Source organism: Pongo pygmaeus, chromosome 16 (genome assembly GCF_028885625.2).
Source record: "Pongo pygmaeus isolate AG05252 chromosome 16, NHGRI_mPonPyg2-v2.0_pri, whole genome shotgun sequence".
Lineage (NCBI taxonomy): Eukaryota > Metazoa > Chordata > Mammalia > Primates > Hominidae > Pongo > Pongo pygmaeus.
This window is the reverse complement of record NC_072389.2, coordinates 47428773-47447832: the sequence shown is the minus strand read 5'-3', so window position 1 is coordinate 47447832 and position 19060 is coordinate 47428773. Positions and strand designations below refer to the sequence as shown.

General features: G+C 39.3%; 2 protein-coding genes across 7 annotated transcripts in view; both read left to right on the top strand.

Annotated features, from left to right (window-relative positions):
• TMEM87A (transmembrane protein 87A) overlaps window positions 1-8603 on the top strand; it is a 63018-nt gene extending 54415 nt beyond the window's left edge. For 3 of the 5 annotated variants that reach the window (XM_054452094.2, XM_054452092.2, XM_054452091.2), the window contains exons 18-20: window positions 653-708; window positions 1196-1226; window positions 7384-8603. In XM_054452094.2, the coding sequence (XP_054308069.1) occupies window positions 653-708; window positions 1196-1226; window positions 7384-7425 (129 nt within the window). In that variant the 3' untranslated portion in view covers window positions 7426-8603. The remainder of the gene's footprint in view (window positions 1-652; window positions 709-1195; window positions 1227-7383) is intronic. The other 2 variants (XM_054452093.2, XM_054452097.2) reach the window with 1 other exon arrangement.
• A 2133-nt stretch (window positions 8604-10736) lies between these two features.
• VPS39 (VPS39 subunit of HOPS complex) overlaps window positions 10737-19060 on the top strand; it is a 49638-nt gene continuing 41314 nt past the window's right edge. For both annotated transcript variants that reach the window (XM_054452071.2, XM_063652142.1), the window contains exon 1: window positions 10737-11010. In XM_054452071.2, the coding sequence (XP_054308046.1) occupies window positions 10938-11010 (73 nt within the window). In that variant the 5' untranslated portion in view covers window positions 10737-10937. The remainder of the gene's footprint in view (window positions 11011-19060) is intronic.

The following is a 19060-nucleotide window of genomic DNA, read 5'->3' as shown; positions in this document are numbered from 1 at the left end:
TTGATAGGAATGTGAGTTAGTATAGCCATTATGGAAAATAGTATGGAGGTTCCTCAAAATTAAAAATAGAACTGCCTTATGATCCAGCATTCATATCACTGGGTATATACCTAAAGGAAATTAAATCAGTATGTTAAAGAGATACTTGCAGTGTCATGTTCATTGCAGCATTAATCACAGTAGCCAAGATACAGAATCAACCTGCATGTCCATCAGTAGATGAATGGATAAGGAAAATGTGCATTTTGATATACAATGGAATACTATTTAGATTCAGAAGAGAAGGAAATCTTGTCATTTGCAGCAGCGTGAAGAATCCTGGAAGATACTGTGTTAAGCAAAGTAAGCCAGGCACAGAAAGACAAATACCACATGATTTCACTTCCGTCGAATCTAAAAAAGTTGAATTCCTAGAAGCAGAGAGTTGAGTGGTGGTTACCAGGGGCTGTGGGAGAACTGGGGAGATGTTGGTCAAAGGGATTTTTAAAAATGTTTTTAAAAATTAAAATATTTGACTTTTCTGTCAGCAGTCCTATTTGTGAATGTACGACTACAGAATTATATGAAAGACAAGATTTAAGATCTTTATGTCCTTACTTGAGATGTATTATGTGGTGCATTTTAGTAATGAGTGGTATTTGTATGTTCCCAGCAGGAAGATGATTTGAAGTGGGTAGAAGAGAACGTTCCTTCTTCTGTGACAGATGTGTAAGTTTTTGAACGATTACCACAAGAATCCTATTTCGAAGTTAGTACTACTTTGTTATTATTTTAAATGAGCAAGTTAGACTCATGAAAATACAAGATACTGAAAAATAATTAAAAGATAGGAATAATCTGTAAACAAAATTAATTGGGTTTATTCATTCAGATGACATTTCTGCTTAGAAAGATTTAGCTATGTAGTAGATCTTAAAATGAATAGGATACTCCTTTTGAAATTTTTAGTTCCTTTCCAGGGCTATAATTTTAATGAAACATTGGTCCTGTCGCATTGCAAAATATGTTTTTTTCTATACAGTTTCTGTAACTGTTGCTTATTGTATTTGCTGTTTATTTTCCCTAAAAGGGCCATTAATAAAACGCAAATCTTAGATAATTATAAAGCTTTTAATTGCGTTATTCCAGTGTCTTTTATGAACCATTTATGGCTTTATTTTACATTGTTCAATTTAGTATTTCTGTCTCTCTGCAGAGCACTTCCAGCCCTTCTGGATTCAGATGAGGTTGGTACTCAATTCACGTGCATAAATTGTGTATGTGGTGACTAAATAGAAAGTCATGAATCGTCTGTTCATGGAAATTCTCTTTATTTGACTCAGTAGTGGCCTGAAAACTATAGTTTATATAGTTGAAAAGGATAAGAATAGAAATACTAATAGAGTTCAAACATTCAAGAATCTTTCCTTTCTTTGCATCTGTCTATCTATACATGTTTCACTTTTCTTTTCAAAGTTATATGGTCAGACTTGAGAATGTTTTTGTTTAAATTGGGTAGTAAATACAGTACTCTCCACCATCTAGTTCTTTTGTCTGTAAGAAATGCAAATTTAACTCTAATATTGGCAAAAATAATAAGGAAAAATACTGAGAAAGGAATATAGTAGACCAAAACAAAATCTAAATTGTTACCTACTATTTAATAATATTGATGTCACTACCTTCTTCAGATAGTAAGGATTATAATTAGTACCTCTAATATTTATGTTTTTAATATTTTACTTTGCCTCCATACAGCTAGAAGGCTTCACATGAAGTCTTATGTTAGGATTGTGGGCCAGGTATAGTGGCTCATGCCTGTAATCCCAGCACTGTGGGAGGCCGAGGCAGGAGGATCACTTGAAGTCAGGAGCTTGGGACCAGCCTGGGCAACATGGTGAAACCCCATCTCTACAAAACATACAAAAATTAGCCGGAGATGGTGGCATATACCTATAGTCTCAGCTACTTGGGAGGTGAAGTGGGAGGATCACTTGAGCCCTGGAGGCAGAGGTTGCAGTGAGCTGAGATCACATCACTCCAGCCTGGGCAAAAGAGTGAGACCCCATCTCAAAAAAAAAAAAAAAAAAAAAAGAAAAAGAATAGTGGCCTGAGTTCATGAAAACTAGTTCTGGACATGTTCTGAATATTAGGTCATTATAGAATTTTTGTTTGTTTTTGTTTTTTTTCAGGAAGCCTTTTGGAAGCATCTTGTCTGGTTCTGATTCATTGTGTTGAATTGGCTGCTAAAAATGTTTTGTTCATTTCCCACTGACATGATATTTGACACAGCATGTACAGTATCAAATTCCTTAGCTGTTATATGTATTGAAATAATTGAGAACTCTACCATTCAGATTTGAACCTATCTCCATAACACTTTGCTTTCTGTGGTATATTCTGCTGTTCCCACATCTTCCTCTTGAGGTCTTCCTCTGCTAATTATTTGCCTTTAAGGCTTCCCTTGTACTTCAGCTCTCCATGAGCTGCTATAAGCAGAGAAGGCTGATTAATTGAAAACTGATTGTGCCCTTCATGGGAATGCAAGTTTGCTATAGTAATTTGGTGGCACTGAGTTCAGCCATCTGTTCATATTTTCCTCTGTGAAAACACTGTGCAAGATTTTGCAAGTATACATAAGGCTTTTTTGTGGTAAGAAAACATAACAATGAGATCTACTCTCTTAACTCCTTTAGTGTGCGTTACAGTATTGTTACGTATAAGCACAATGTTGTACAGCAGATCTCTAAAACATTTTCATCTTGTTTAACTGAAATTTTATACCTGTTGAGTAGCAACTCTTGCTTTCCCCCTCCCTCAGCCCCTGGCATCCACCATTCTATTTCTGCCTTTGAGTTCTATTTTAGATAACTCATATAAGTGGAATCATGCAGCGTTAGTCCTCCTGTGGCTTGCTTATTTCACTTAGCATAATGTCTTCAAGATTTATCTAAGTTGTAGCACATGTCAGAATTTCCTTCCTTTTTAAGGCTGACAAGTGTTCCATTGTATATATGTAACATGTTATCTTCATCCATTTATCTGTCAGTGGACACTTGGGTTATTTCCATACCTTGGCTGTTGTGAATAATGTTGCAGTGAACATGGGAGTGCACATTTCTCTTTGAGATCCTGCTTCATTTCTTTTAGGTACATATGTAGAAGTGGGATTACTGGATTATATGGTAGTTGTTTTTTAAATTTTTTTGAGGAGCTTTCATACTGTTTTCCATAGTGATTGCACCATTTTACATTTCCACCAGCAATGCACAGGGGTTCCAATTTCTTTCTTTGCCCACATTTGTTTTTTGTTTTTTGATAATGGCCATCTTAACAGGTGTGAGGTGACACCTTGTGGTTTTGGTTTGTATTTCTCTGATGATTAGTGATGATGAGCTTTTTTTTATATACCTGTCAGCCATTTGGAAGCCCTCTTTTGAGAAATGTCTCTTCCAGTCCCTGGCCCAGTTTTTAATCAAGTTAGTTGATTTTTAGCTGTTGAATTGTAGGAGTTTCTTATATATTTTGGATATTAACCCTTATCAGATACAGTCCTATGCCACATTTCAGTCAGCAACGGACCACATATATGACAGTGGTCCCATAAGATAATACTGTTTTTTGTTTTTTGTTTTTTTTGAGACGGAGTCTTGCTCTGTCACCCAGGCTGAAGTGCAGTGGCGCCATCTCAGCTCACTGCAAGCACTGCCTCCCGGGTTCACGCCATTCTCCTGCCTCAGCCTCCCGAGTAGCTGGGACTACAGGCGCCCGCCACCACGCCCGGCAAATTTTTTGCATTTTTTTAGTAGAGGCGGGGTTTCACCGTGTTAGCCAGGATGGTCTCGGTCTCCTGACCTCGTGATCCGCCCGCCTCGGCCTCCCAAAATGCTGGGATTACAGGCGTGAGCAACCGTGCCCGGCCAATACTGTATTTTTACTGTACCTTTTCAATGTTTAGATATCTTTAGATACCCAAATACTTACCACTGTATTCCAGTTGCCTTTGGTATTCAGTACAGTAACATGCTGTACAGGTTTTTAGCCTAGAGCAATAGGCTTATACCATATAGCCGAGGTATGTAGTAGGCTATATAACATCTAGATTTGTGTAAGTATATTCTGTGAAGTTCACACAGCTATGAAATTGCCTAATGACACAGTTCTCAGAACGTATCCCTACCATTAAGTATACGTGACTGTATGTAGAATGCAAATATTTTCTCCAATTCTGTAGGTTGCCTTTCATTCTGTTGTGTGCTTCCCTTGCTCTGCAGAAGCTTTTTAGTTTGATGTAGTCCCATTGGTCTGTTTTGCTCTTGTTGCTTTGTGCTTTTGGTGTCATAGCCAAGAAATCACTGCCAAGACCAATTTCAAGAAACTTAGGTTGTCTTCTAGGAGTTTCGTGGTTTCAGATCTTATGTCTAATTCTTTAATCTATTTTGACTTGTCTAAGTCTTTAATCTATTTTGAGTTGATTTTTGTGTATAGTGAAGATGAGTGACTTTCATTCTTTCTCATGTGAATATCTAGTTTTTCCAGCACCATTTGTTGAGGAAACTGTCAGTTTCCCCACTGTGTAGTGTTGTCTCTCTTTTTGAAGATCAGTTGACCATGTATGTGTAGTTTTATTTCTGGGCTTTCTATTTCATTCCACTTGGTCATGGTGTATGAGTCTTTTAATGTGCCGTTAAATTCTGTTTTCCAGTGTTTCATTGAAGATTTTTGCGTCTGCTCATCAGGGATATTGGCCTATCGTTTCTCTTCTTGTCATGTCTTTGGCTTTGGCATTAGGGTAATCTTGGCCTCGTAGAATAAGTTTGGAAGTTCCTTCCAAAGAAATGTTTTCGTCTTTAATTTTTTTGAAAGAGTTTAAGAAGGATTAGTGTTACTTTGTCTTTAAGTACCTGGTAGGACTCAACTAAAGAAGCCATCTGGTCCTAGGCTGTTTTTTTGTTGGGATGTTTTTGATTACTGATGGAATCTTCTTTCTTGTTGTAGGTCTTACCAGGTTGTGTGTTTTTTTCCGCCCCCCCAGATTTTCTATTCCTTGATGATTCAGTCTTGGTAGGTTGTATACTTCTAGGAATTATATATTTTGTTCTAGGTTATCCAATTTCTTGGCATATTTTAAAAAATGTTTTATATATTTTTGTTGAAATTCTTACTTTGTTCATGCATTGTTCTCCTGAGTTCGTTGAACATCTTCATGATAGTTGTTTTGCATTCTCTTTCAAATAATTCCTATACCTCTGTTTCACTGGGGTTGGTTTCCAGAGATTTATCTTCTTCCTTTGTTTGGGCCATGTTTCTCTGATTCTCCATTTTCCTTAATTCTTTGTGTTGGTTTCAGTGCATTAGAAAAAAAAACAGTTACCTTTCCAGTGTTCGTGGACTAGCATCGTACAGGAGAACACCCTCACCAATCATCCTGCATGGAGATTCTGATGGCCTCTCTAACCCACTCTGTATTATGTCTTTTCTGGACTTCTGCATATGTATTCCCAGTCAGAGGGATTTGCTGGGTTTTTCCCTCCCCAGGAATTTATAATCTCTAGCTCCCTTTTGTGTTTATCTGCTGTATCATGGGTCTCCTGGAGCCAGTGGCATAGCCCAGCTCTTTTTTTGTTCATACTGGCCCCAGGCACCTAAAGTATACTGGTCCCATCTGTGCTTCAAACCATTCCCTACAGAAACCATTCCCTCAGGTAACCTCTTACAAAGTTGGAACATTTTCACAGTCCATCTCTCCTCCCTAGGGAAAAGCTGGGATTTGGGGATGTTGGGGATTCTACCTGCTTACTCTGCACTGAGCTGGGGGAGCAGCTCATGCTTGCTAGTCCAAACTTCCACTTTTGATGTCAGCAACTTCCAACCTGGGCCCTTTGTTGTTAGCTCTCGGACTCAGGCAAGACAGAAAACAGTCTCTCGTGCAGGTTCCAGAAAAGTCAGAATGTTGGATGTACATTCCAGTCATTTCCTTCCTTCTGCAAAAAGAAGCTGGGAGCTGAGGGTTTCCTCCCCATCATGTACTGTGCTGGGTCCATGGGAAGGGAAGAATTATGGCAAGAGGGTGCCTCAGGTTTTTCTGCCGACTCTGATTCAGCTGGTTTCATGCTTTCCTATAGTGCAGAAGACCCTCAACTGGTTTCTGGATTTCCCACAAAGGGAATTTTTCCATGAATTATTGAATCAGTGTGTCTGTAGAGGGAAGGAGGGTCCAGGGCTTCCTATTCTGTCATCTTGCTGACACCACTTTCTCCAAGGGCTTTTTTTCCCTTAAAACTGAAAAAGACCTTAAATGAATTACAGGAGAAACAATTTACATGATGGACCAGGAATCAAAATGGCATAAGGCTCTTCAGCAACATCTTTGGAAGCCAGAACAAAGCCTTTGAATTCTGAGGAAAATTATTTTCAATCTAGAATTCTGTACTCAACTAAACTATCATTATGAGGGTAAAATAAAGATGTTTCTAGTCACACAAGAAGTAAAATAATTGATGTCCTAGATGCAGTTTCTGAAGAAAGTAGTGGAAAATGTTCTCCACAAAAATGAGGAAGCTAAGAAAAAGACTTGGGATCTGGGAAATAAAGGGTCCAACACAGAGACAAGAAAAATTCCCAGTATGATGTAAGAAATTCTCAGGTTGGCAGCTGGGCACCAGGCTTGGATGGAGTGGAGAACAGAGAGCATCGGAAAGGATACTTTTAAGAAAAAGGGAAACATTTATAGATTATCTGATGTGATTGATTATATTCAAAAAGGATTTGTAGTTCTGTCAGTTTGTGATACAATAATGAGAGGTACTTCGCAGATGAAGCAAAAGAAAAATGAAAATTAACTCTAAGGTATAAAATTGCCTAAGAAGAGACATTTAAGGGTAGTACATTAATTATTTTAATTGAAATGGGATACTGTAAATACTATATTAAATTAAATGTAATTTTATGTTTTACATGATTTTTAAAAAGTGTAGTAAAAAAACACATAACAAATCAACCCTCCTAACCATTCTAAAGTGCAGAGTGCTAACTAGGTGCACGTCTTTGCCCTCATCCTTTACTGGGTCTTCAAGTTAAATTCCTGAATTAGAGGAGTTACACATTTTTATTAAAGCTAATCTTATGTAAATATTTGTTTAGTCATCTTAACTGACTCTATACATTTCCTTCTGAGTGCTGATTTTCTGTCCAGAAGCCTAGAGCTTTTGATTTAGTTGTTCTTGGGTGAGGTCTGGACATCTGTATGTTCAAAATCTTCATAAATATTTAGGAACCATTTCTCTAAACATTTAATTAACATAAAGTACTCGTAGAAGATGTTTGCTTGGATAGTCTGTATAGAAGATATTTGGAATATAGATCATTTTAACCTAATATACTTCAACCTTTTTTTTTCCTTAGGAACGAATGATCACACACTTTGAAAGGTCCAAAATGGAGTAAGGAATGGGAAGATATGCAGTTAAAGATGGCTACTATCAGGGAAGAGATCAGCATCTGTGTCAGTCTTCTGTACGGCTCCATGGGATTAAAGGAAGCAATGACATCCTGATCTGTTCCTTGATCTTTGGGCATTGGAGTTGGCGAGAGGTGTCAGAACAAAGAGAACATCTTACTGAAAACAAGTTCATAAGATGAGAAAAATCTACGAGCTTCTTATTTACAACACTGCTGCCCCCTTTCCTCCCAGACTCTGACATGGATGTTCATGCAACTTAAGTGTGTTGTTCCTGAACTTTCTGTAATGTTTCATTTTTTTAATCTGACAAACTAAAATGTTTAACGTCTTCTAAAAGACTGTCATCAACACCATAATATGTAATCTCCAGGAGCAACTGCCTGTAATTTTTATTTATTTAGGGAGTTACATAGGTGATGGGGGAAATTGTTAACTACCTTTCATTTTCCTGGGAAGTCAAGGTTACATCTTGCAGAGGTTGTTTTGAGAAAAAAGGGCCCTTCTGCGTTAAGGAGCCATAGTTCTATCAATGATCAAAAGAAAAAAAAAAAGAGAAACTGTTACAGTATGATTCAGATCATTTAAAAAAGCAAAATCAAGTGCAATTTTGTTTACAAATGGTGTATATTAAAGATTTTTCTATTTCAGATGTACTTTAAAGAGAAATATTAGCTTAACTCTTTTGACATCTGCTATTGTGACACATCCCATTGCTGGCAATGTGGTGCACACTCTGAAACTTTTAACTACTGTTTTGTAAGCCTCCAAGGGTGGCATTGCAGGGTCCTTAGGCAATGTTTTGTTTGCCTTTATGCAGAGAGGTGCTCCAAGTGCTGTGATTGAGCACCATGCTAGAGGAACTGTAATGCTTCAGAAGTGGTAGCTTATACAAAGGAAACAGGTCCTGCTGGCTTAATTTAAACAGTTATTGCATGAAGTAGCGTGGAGGCCCTGGACTGCTGCTCGTTCTTTAGGATGGATGGACTGTTCTGGTATCTGGTATTGGTTTAGAGACTGTTTATAAGGGACATCACCAGGTGATGGGATTCATTTGAAGCACTCTATTTCTGTTTTAATGGTTTTATCCAATTTTGCCTTCCCAAGATTTTTGTTCTACATAAAAAGTTCATGCCACTTTTTAATATAAAAAAATTTAACAAAATTAATGTATTTTTCTCATTTTTTTTCAAACTTTTTCTAAAGACCCTTTCTCTCAAACTCATGAAAAATTTATTTCTATGGCTTTTATTCTAGATTGTCTTATTTTCTGTTAAAACCAATGACCACATGACCACAATCTTCACTGACTCATACTGCAGTGAAAGTGTTAACCCTTAGGTAGTTTCTCAACAACTCTTTGCTATGGTGATTTTAAAAAAAGTTTCCTAGGAAGTATCTCTGAGGAACAGCAATCTGAAGAACTGACTATATTCTCATGGTAATTCATTAGCCAAAGGCTGGTGGTATTGTTGCATGCTGCTATTGCATATTAAAACTTAGCAGATGAATAATAGTTGTAATGCAGCAGGACAGTTGGTCAAATTATTTTTTTAGGCTGCTTTGATGTTGACTTGAGACTAGGGAAAAAATACCAAAACCCATTGTGTTAAGCAGGAGTGTATAGTTCAAATTCTATAGCCTGGGCCCTGATAATTCTACTTAGAGCTTTCTGTATTACTGGCAATGGATATAGTGTGTCATTTCTTAGGACAGGTTCAGAAGAAATTGATAGCTTTGCACTAATCTGTAAAACAATATAAACCTTAGAGTTTTGGGCCTGAACAAAAAGGTACTAGACCTTCTTCTAGCACAACAGCTGGTAATTCTAAATTTTTAAGAAGGTGATCAGCTTCTATGGTGAAAATCAGCTATAACACAGGATTTGTTTAGCAATTTTTATGTTTTTGACTACTTGAAAGTACTTTTCACTTGATTATCAGAACAGCATTTGGTAAAGATGGGACAAGTATTCCTAGTTTACATATGAAGAAACTGATATTGTGTAAAAATAAAGTGACCAGGACGTTTTTTTTACTTCATATCACAGACTTACCCTTTTTCTTTTACATTTTTGCTTTAAACCCAAATGCTTAATTTTTTGACCTATCTGATGTTTTCCTAGGGGGAAATTACCAGATATAGATCATTCTTGCAGCCCAAACTTTGTTGTTTTTTAAGTCTTCAAGGGGAATACTAAGGTAACCTCAGACAGTGCAGGTCCCAGGTCCTATAGGAGGAAAAGCCATGACACCTTCCTAAAAGGAATATTAGGATGTAAGACAGCTTTAGAAAGTTGAATTGGTAGGAATGTGGTCATCAAATTAAAAGGAGGCTTATTTCACTGACTTCCGAGAGTTAGTGAATCATCTCTTGCCTAAACTCTTGCTACTCAAAATGTGATCCAGGGACCAGCAACATCTGGGAGATTTTTGGTGCTCAATTGAGGGTCTTACTCTGGTCCTACTGAATCAAAAGAGGCATTTTAACAATGTCTCTAGGTGATTTGTATGCACATTAAATTTGAAAAGCATTGGCCTCAAATGGTGGTTCTCAGGGTGATTTTGCTTCCCAGAGGACATATGGCAAAGAGACATTTTTAAACCTCTGTGGGGAAGATACAGGCATCTGGTGGGTGGAGGTTAGGGATGCTGTTAAACATCTTACATTGTACAGAATATGCCCCCTCCCCCAACAAATGGTGGTTCTCAAGCTTTTAAGTGCATGGACTTACCTTGGGGTTTATTAAAACATAGGTTGCTGTTCCCTTCGAGTTTCAGATTCAGTAGAACTGGAACGGGCCTGAAACTTTGCATTTCTAACAAGTTCACAGGTGCTGCTGCTACTGCTGTTGTTGCTGGTCTAGAACCACTTTCAGAACCACTGGCCTAGAACAACCATGAAAGCATAAAGGTAAGGTGCTTGTACTAATTGGGATATAATGGTAATACTAAAGCTACCACTTATTGAGAGCTTAGTGTGTGTCAGGTGTTGCTAAGCGCTCACGACACTAGGTCACAGGTATTTACAAATATTTTGCGGATTAGGAAAGTATGGCATCGAAATATTAAATTTTCTAAATCACAGCTAATTTCCTAATTGGTAGATCTCCGTCTGAGGTCTGACGCCAAAGGCCGAGTTTTTAACCATCACGCCCACTGCCTAAAACAGTTCTAAGATTAAGAGTTTGTTCCTTCTATGGTAAGCCCATGGCTACTCGGGATGGAGTAGCTATGGGTCCAGAGTGACAATGGCAACCCAGCAACAAAGCAATTCCTTGAGAGTGCACCGGGAGGAAGGGGCGGGACTTCGGCTGCGGAAGAGGCGGGCCTAACTAGCAGGAAGTCCGGGGTTGACGATGGCTGTGTTGTTGAAGGGCCTGTAGCCGGGGGGCTCCTGGCCGGTTCCCGGTCTACCCTTAGCCCAGCCTCGTTCCGGACCCCAGCCCGGCCCAGAACACTCTGGGCGAGACGGCGGTGGCGACTCTCCCCTTGCCGCCATGCACGACGCTTTCGAGCCAGTGCCGATCCTAGAAAAGCTGCCTCTGCAAATCGACTGTCTGGCTGCCTGGGGTGAGCCGCGGGGCCGAGGCGGAATCGGCACAGGAGCGGCCCGGATCTTTTCTGAGGCCGGGGAAGTGGACAGGCGTCCATCCGTGTGGGCTTCGGTTGGATGCTACACGAGAGGGGCTTGGGATGAGAGAAGGCAGAGAGATGACCACCGGCTATAGACATCGATGTCTGTGGGGCGGCTTGGGTGATCCCAGTGTTCCAGTCATTTAGGGGAGTTCCCCTTGCTTTTGCTCCCTGTGCAGAGTGGGAGGATGAGCTTTCCTTTTTAGTTGTGCTCAGCTTTGGCCCATTTTGATTCCCACGAAGTCTTCATTTTAGAGGGCCAAAGCAGTAAGAAGTTCTCAGCCTGCCAGGGGCTTGAAGTTGTCCGGATGTTTGTGTTGTTTTCTAGATGAAAGTCAACCCTGGTTTTGGGGGCATTGAACGAGTTAACACCATATGCTTTTTTTTCCCCTTAGTGATCATTCATTCATTTCTCATTCCTGTAGGGAACTCATGTAGTTAGCTAACCTTTGAATCTAGCCAAGCGGTTGATTACCTTATATCCAAAGTGTCCAAGTTACTTAACTGTAGGCGGAAGAGTTTCCAGACTGTCATGAAACCTAACCCATAAAAACTAGCATAGTCCTTTTGGGATTGACTAGTGCAGAAGGCCGGGACAGACATCTCTTGTGTGCTCTGAAATACAAATGAAGGTTTCAGGGATAACGGTGAACATTGTGCTCTTATCTATGAGTGACTGGTTTGATACCAGCCCCCAAGACCAAGGAAATCATTTCTAACTTTCCTCTTAATGTTTAGGTCCTAGAAATCAAGGACCATAAAAAGATGATTCAGATCCCTTAATCAGATCTTATACTGAGCTAGATAGGTAACCATGATGGGCCTTATGGAATCTGGCGGTGTCTGATACCATGTGCATCAGCTGTTCACAGTGTCACCGAGTCATCCTTGCCGAGTTCTTCATGACTTCTTCTGTAGGGTTCTTTCACGAAGAATTTTCATGTTAATGTGCACCCTTCCTCCTTTAGCAGCTCTGGGTCTCTTTAAAATCATACCTCCACAGTAAGCAGTTCTAGTCCTTTGGGTTAAGAGGAGAATCCTACTTCCTCCAGACATCTCAAGAAAACCAATTTCTGTCATTAAATGCTCTCATTAAACATTTAAATAGAGGAGGAGAAAAAGTTTTTAATGAAAGACCTGACACTGCATGAAGGGATTAATTCCCCCATTGCTTCATCAGATATACTTATTAGGTGCCTACACGGGCCATTCTCTTTGCTTGGGACAGTAATACAATGATGAATAAGAAACAGTGCCTGTGCTCCTAGGACACACATTGGGGGACAAATACACGTGAACAGATTATAATACTAGAGACATATGCTGCCTATTATTGCAACATGGATGAGGGGGTACCCAACTCAGCTAAGGACATATGTTTCTGAAAGGGATTAATGCAGCTGTTGCTACACTTGACTTAGCTCGTCAGAATCCTTGACTGATCTCCTGTTGGACCATTAGCACATAGTGCTCCTAGACTCTCACCAACTCCACTTTGTCACAGTAAAGATTCCTTGCACCTGTGGTTTTCAGGCACACAGTTTTGAAACGATAGGTAGCTTTTGGCCTTCCTTGATCACCCACCGAACAGGAGAAATGCTCTTTGCTTCCTAAGGTGTTTAGGTACATATTAGGTTACAAGAGGCCATTAACTGCCTCCTGCTTCAAAAGTGCTTTATTTCCAGATTTGAGCAGCAGTAATTATTGCTCTTTCTAGTCATTACCCCTTTTTAACTACATTGTACCTTTGGATGGAAAGTTCGTCCAGGAACTTCCAGAGGCAGGTCACACGGGGCCAAATAATATTTGAGGTGTAAGTGTCTTAGAGACAACATACTCTGTCTCCTGGGAAATAGAAATCAGGAGAACATGATGAGGATGATTTCTTTCTAAACTACAAAGTTGTATAATCCTGCTGCCTTTTCAGCATCTTCATTTGGATGTCTAGTAGCATAGCCAAAACCGTTCTTGATTCCTCTCCCCTCAAATATGCCTGTCCTCCTGTATCTTACATCTCAGCAAGTGGCATTTCTATTTACCCCTTTGACTAAGGCCAAAAGCTTTGGAATCGTTCTTGACTTCTTTCATTCCGTTTTATACTGTATCCCATCTATCAGCAAATCTTGTGTGTTCTACCCCTAGAATAAATCTGAAATCCAGTCATTTCTCTCTATCTTGATGATTACTACTCTTGAAGGCACCATCATCTGTCACCTGAATTACTGTAGTAGTCTTCTCATTGATCACCCTATATTTGCCAGTGTGCTATTTTCAGTTTTTTATCTACCAGGTAGAGTGAAACTTTGAAAACCTAAATCTGATTCCATCCTCTGCTCAAAACCCTCTTATGGTATCACATCACAACTAGAATAAGTTCCAAAGTTTTCACCCTGTCTGGCAACATCTGACATGATCAGGCCCTGATTACTTCCCTGTCTCCTGTGCACTTACCTCTCACTCCTTTCTGGTACCATGTCCCACACAGTCCCACACAGCCTTCCTTGTTCCATCAATGCACAAAGCACATACCCACCTCAGGGCCTTTACATTTGCTGTTTCCTCGGCCTGGCACTCACTTGCCTTTGTATATATGGTTCATTCCTCATTTCACTCAGTTCTCAGCTGAAATGTCACCCAAATCAGCAAAACCTTACCTACGTATCCTATATGAAAGAGATTGCCACATCCACCAATGTGCTGTTTTCTTAGCTTTGTCTTCTAATCATGGGTCACCATTTACTGTTATTTTATATATTTAATTATTATTGCCTCTCTCACTCCACATTAGAATATAAATTCCCTCAGGGCAGTATCTTTGTTTTCTACATTGCTATATCTGCAGTACCTAAAACGTTTCCTGACTCAATGGGTATTCATTAAATATATATTTAATGAATAATGTTAATATGAATAGTAATAGCTTGCAGTTGTTAAATGCTAATCTGTATTAGGCTTTTATAAAATAAAGACTCCATTTTACAGAAGAAGGCTTAGAAAATTTAAGAAATTTTTCCAAGGTCACATGTCCTGTGAATCATGTCTGCTTCTAGAGCCTGGTTCTCAAACTTGAATGTATATTCAAAGCCTGTAAAAAATGCAGACTTCATGTGTATATATGAGTATCTGTATGTCTATATATATATATACATACCTATATTTTCCAGAGAAACAATGGAAAGATAAGTCAAAAATTACTAAAATGATGCCCATAGCAGAAGGGAGAGGAGAGGATAAAATGGACAATGATAGAAACTAGACTTTTCATCGTTTTAGCTTTGGAACTACATAAATGTTTCATAAAAACAAATAACAAAATTTAATTTAATTTAATTTAATTTTATTATTATTTTTTGAGACTGAGTCTCGCTGTGTCACCCAGGCTGGAGTGCAGTGGTGCAATCTCAGCTCACTGCAACCTCCGCCTCCCAGGTGCAAGCCACCGTCATGCCTCAGCCTCCCGAGTAGCCAGGATTACTGCCGCCCACCACCATACCTGGCTAATTTTTGTATTTTTAGTAGAGACGGGGTTTCGTCATGTTGGCCAGGCTGGTCTCAAACTCCTGACCTGAGGTGATCCGCCCACCTCAGCCTCCCAAAGTGCTGGGATTACAGGCGTGAGCCACTTTGCCCAGCCAACAAGGTTAAATTTTAAAATGTAAATTTTAGGGTACCACCTCAAAGCCATTGAATCTGAATCTCCATGTGCAGGGCCCAGGAATGTGCATTTTTAATAAGTCCAGGTGATTCTAATGCAGCTAATTGGGGGCTTATGCCCAGATGAGAAGTACTGTTATTTGCCGTGTTACCCAACGAAGGGAAGTGACTACTATCTTACTCATCTTTGTGTTCCCTGCAGTGGCCAGCATTGGGCCAGAAATGGAATTTATTACATGAAGTTGGACTGCATTGCACTGTTGGAAGGAGCTCCATTAGGGTAATTATGAGCAATAGGGCCTAGCCCTCCTTCTCAGGAGGAATTAAGTCCAACCTTGTGGCTCAGGGTTAGGCCGTCAGGAGTTTTCTAGGGCTGATACTGCTTTGCTTATGTGTGCGTTATGTGTTTGCATAGTATGTCTCGCTTTCTGTTGTGTGTTACTGTATTGAGTCTCAGAAGGCACTGTCCATCCCATGCTGCGCGTGCTCTGCAGGCTTGTCATCCTCTGTGTTGTGCATGCACAGCTGTGTTAAATAACCTGTCCTAGAGAGTAGAGGACCCAACATAGGATAGGTCCTCTGGCTAATGGCACATGTAATCAATCAGGTTGATTTAAAAGTTTTCAGAGAATTTAATCCATCAGATTGATTCCCTTTTATGACCAGTAGAATAGACATTTTATTTTTTTAATTAATTAATTTTTTTTTTTTGAGGCAGAATTTCACACTTGTCACCCAGGCTGGAGTGCAATGGCGCACAATCTCCACTCACTGCAACCTCTGCCTCCGGGGTTCAAGTGGTTCTCCTGTCTCAGCCTCCCAAGTACCTAGGATTACAGGTGCTCGCCACCACACCTGGCTAATTTTTTTTTTTTTTTTTTTTTTTTGAGACGGAGTCCTGCCCTGTCACCCAGGCTGGAGTGCAGTGGTACGATCTCAGCTCACTGCAGCCTCTCCCTCTGGGGTTCATGCAGTTCTCTTGCCTCAGTCTCCTGAGTAGCTGGGATTATAGGCACACACACCACCATGCCTGGCAAATTTTTTTTGTATTTTTAGTAGAGACAGGGTTCCACTGTGTTGGCCAGGCTGGTCTTGAACTCCTGACCTCAGGTGATCTGCCCGCCTTGGCCTTCCAAACTGCTGGGATTACAGGCATGAGCCACCACACTCGGCCTAATTTTTGTATTTTTTAGTAGAGACGGGGTTTCACCATGTTGGCCAGGCTAGTCTCAAACTCCTGACCACCGGTGATTCGCCCACCTCGGCCTCCATGCCCGGCTCCTAGACATTTGATTTTTTAAAATGTTTTGGCATGTCTTAGTTTGGGTTCACAAGAAAAAAAAAAGTAAATTAAAAAATCTATTGGCAAGAAACATTTCAATAAAAATGGAAAATAGACTCTTGAATGTCATGTTTAGGAATTTGACTTCATATTTTGGTAGTGTAGCTTCACAGGATTTTTTAAGCCCCAGTGTGACAGCATCAGAGATCTGCTCTAAGATAACTGACAGCAAATGTGAGAGAATGCATGGAGTGAATGAGACCAGTTGAAGCTGTCACAGGGGTCCCCAGAGAGACTCTATAGGAGGAGGCTGTCATGAGGTACCATTAGAGGTAAAATTGATAGACCCTGGCCAACTTGGGAGGAAGCTGAGGCTATTAAAAGAGATAAAGAAAAGCAGGAACTGGCGGGGATTTGGAGGACAGAGTGGAGAGAGAAGGATGGGGAAGATGATGAACATTATGTTGGCCTTTTGTTTTGGTTATAGATTTTTATGTATGTTATGAGTGGATTTTTAAAAAATTTCCACTTCATTTTATTTATATCTGAAATATCAGTGGGTGGCCTAAAAATCAACTTTAGTATTGCCAAATTGCTTGATATCATGATATCTATAAAGTTCTAAATATAGTGTCTTTTACAAAGCAAACATTGCAAAATGAATTCTTTATTTTTTCATGTTCTGCCGCAGCATAAATCTCCAGCCTTCATTAGAGCTGCTGTTATTTCTGATTTCAACTTATTAAGAGCACACAGTGCTCTTACTTTTTGTGACCTGCCTTTCCTTTAAGACCCGAAATCAAAGAAAATAGAATCACTCTGTTTTTCTGGATGACTAAGAACATCATCCTGGAGAAATACTATTGATCCTTTGGATAAGGAATGTAGATGCTGACCTGTTTTTATAAATGTAACTACTGCCATTCAGACAACCTTTGGCTGACACCCATTTTTTTGACATGGGTGCCTTAGTAAGTACATCACAGCATGTGGCTGGGAATCAGACAAATTGGGGTTGGGATCCCAACTCTGCTGCTTGCCACATGTGTGACTCTGGAAAAGTTACATATTCCCTAGGCCTCAACTTCCTCATCTATAAAATGGGGATTTGAAAAAAGGACTTACTTCAAGGGATAGTTGTGAGGATTAGTGAAATAACAGATGTGTTTAGCATTTCCTGGAACACAATACATGCTCAATAAAAGTTATCTATTTGTACCATTATCCAAGATTTTATTTTACAGAGGTCAAGAATCAAGAGAGTTTATGAAAGGAATGAGTGACCTTTATGTTATCAAAAAGCTAAGGAAGTATCTGTACATGCTTACCTTCCTTGAATGATGTAATATGGGTCTGTCAGGGTAATTATTTAAACTCTTTCTGAGCCTCTTTTTACCTAGACCAGTGCCTCCCAAAATGTGGTCCTTGAACCACCAGCATCAGCATCATCTGGGAAGTTGTTAGAAATAAAAATTCCTGGGCCTACTTTTAAACCTACTAAATCAGATGCTCCGGGGTAGAGCCTAGCATTCTGTATTTTAACAAACTCTCAAATAATTGTGATACACTAAAGTTTAAGAACCACTAGCCTAGACCATCTTTTAAAATGTACAATTTGGCTGGGCACAGTCGCTCATCCCTGTAATCCCAACACTTTGGGAAGCTGAAGGGGCATTGCTTGAGGTCAAGAGTTGGAGACCAGATTGGGCAATATTGTGAGCCCTCATCTCTATAAACATTTTTTAAAAAATAGCTGAGCATGGTGGTGCATGCCTGTATTTCTCGCCACTCAGGAGGCTGAGGTGGGAGGATCACTTGAGCTAGGGAGGTGGAGGCTGCAGTGGGCCATGATCACACCACTGCTCTCTAGCCTGGGCAACAGAGTGGAACCCTATCTTAAAAAAATAAAAGTTAAAAAAAAAAGTGTACAATTAAATGGTTTTTAGTACATTCACAGAGTTGTACAACTATCACCACAATTAATTTTAGAACATATTCATCACTTTCAGAAGAAACTCAGTACCCATTAGTATTTACTTTCCATTTTCCCCCAAGCCCACCAGCCCTGGGCAACCACTAATCTTTCTGCCTCTGGATTTGCCTACTCTGGACATTTCATATAAATGGAATCATGTGGCCTTTTATCTGGCTTCCTTCAGTTAGCATCATGTTTTCAGGTTCATCTGTGTTGTAGCATATGTCCATCCTTCCTTTCTTTTCATTGTTAGCTAATATTCCATTATATAGACATGCCACATTTTGTTTATCCATTCATCAGTTGGTGGACATTTGGTTTGTTTCCATCTTTTAGCTATTACAGATAATACTTCTGTGAACATTTGTGTACAAGTTTTTGTGTAGAATATGTTTTCATTTCTGTTTGGTGTGTACCCAGGAGTGGAATTGCTGGGTCCCAGGGTAGCTATGTTTAGCCTTTTGAGGAGCTGCTAGACTTTTCCAAAGTGGCTGTCCCATTTTACATTCCTGCCAGCAGTGTATGAGGGTCCTAATTTCTTTATATTCTCATCAACACTTGTTATTAAATATTTTCTACTAGACTTATCTTTTGAGATAATGAATTCTGTAAGCTTATTACACTATGTCATTTATTTTCCTGAAAGTAAAAGCATTTAAAGGATGCCTCTTAGCTACTGTTTCTGAGGTTGGATACCTGGTTTCACATTTGTACTTCCATTTTGTGATTTTATAAACTTTCATCATATTCTTTTTAGCAGAATTTAAAAATATATATCTAAAGATATATATCTTAATAAAAGTATATATATAACAAAAAATAAAAATCATAATCATTTAATCTTAAAAATACAAAGCCCTTCTATCTTTTTTATTAGTTTAACATTAAAACAATTGAGCCAGTGACATTTTTATCCTCTGATATGTCTAGCCTAGTAATCATTCAATAAATGTGTTTTTAAGTGGTTGATTTTCAAACATGAGTATAAACATTCCTTAGCTTTGCAAAACACCTGCTATCAAAAGCAACTCATTTTCTTGACACATTGATTTCTGATTACAAGCCCCAGCTAAAAA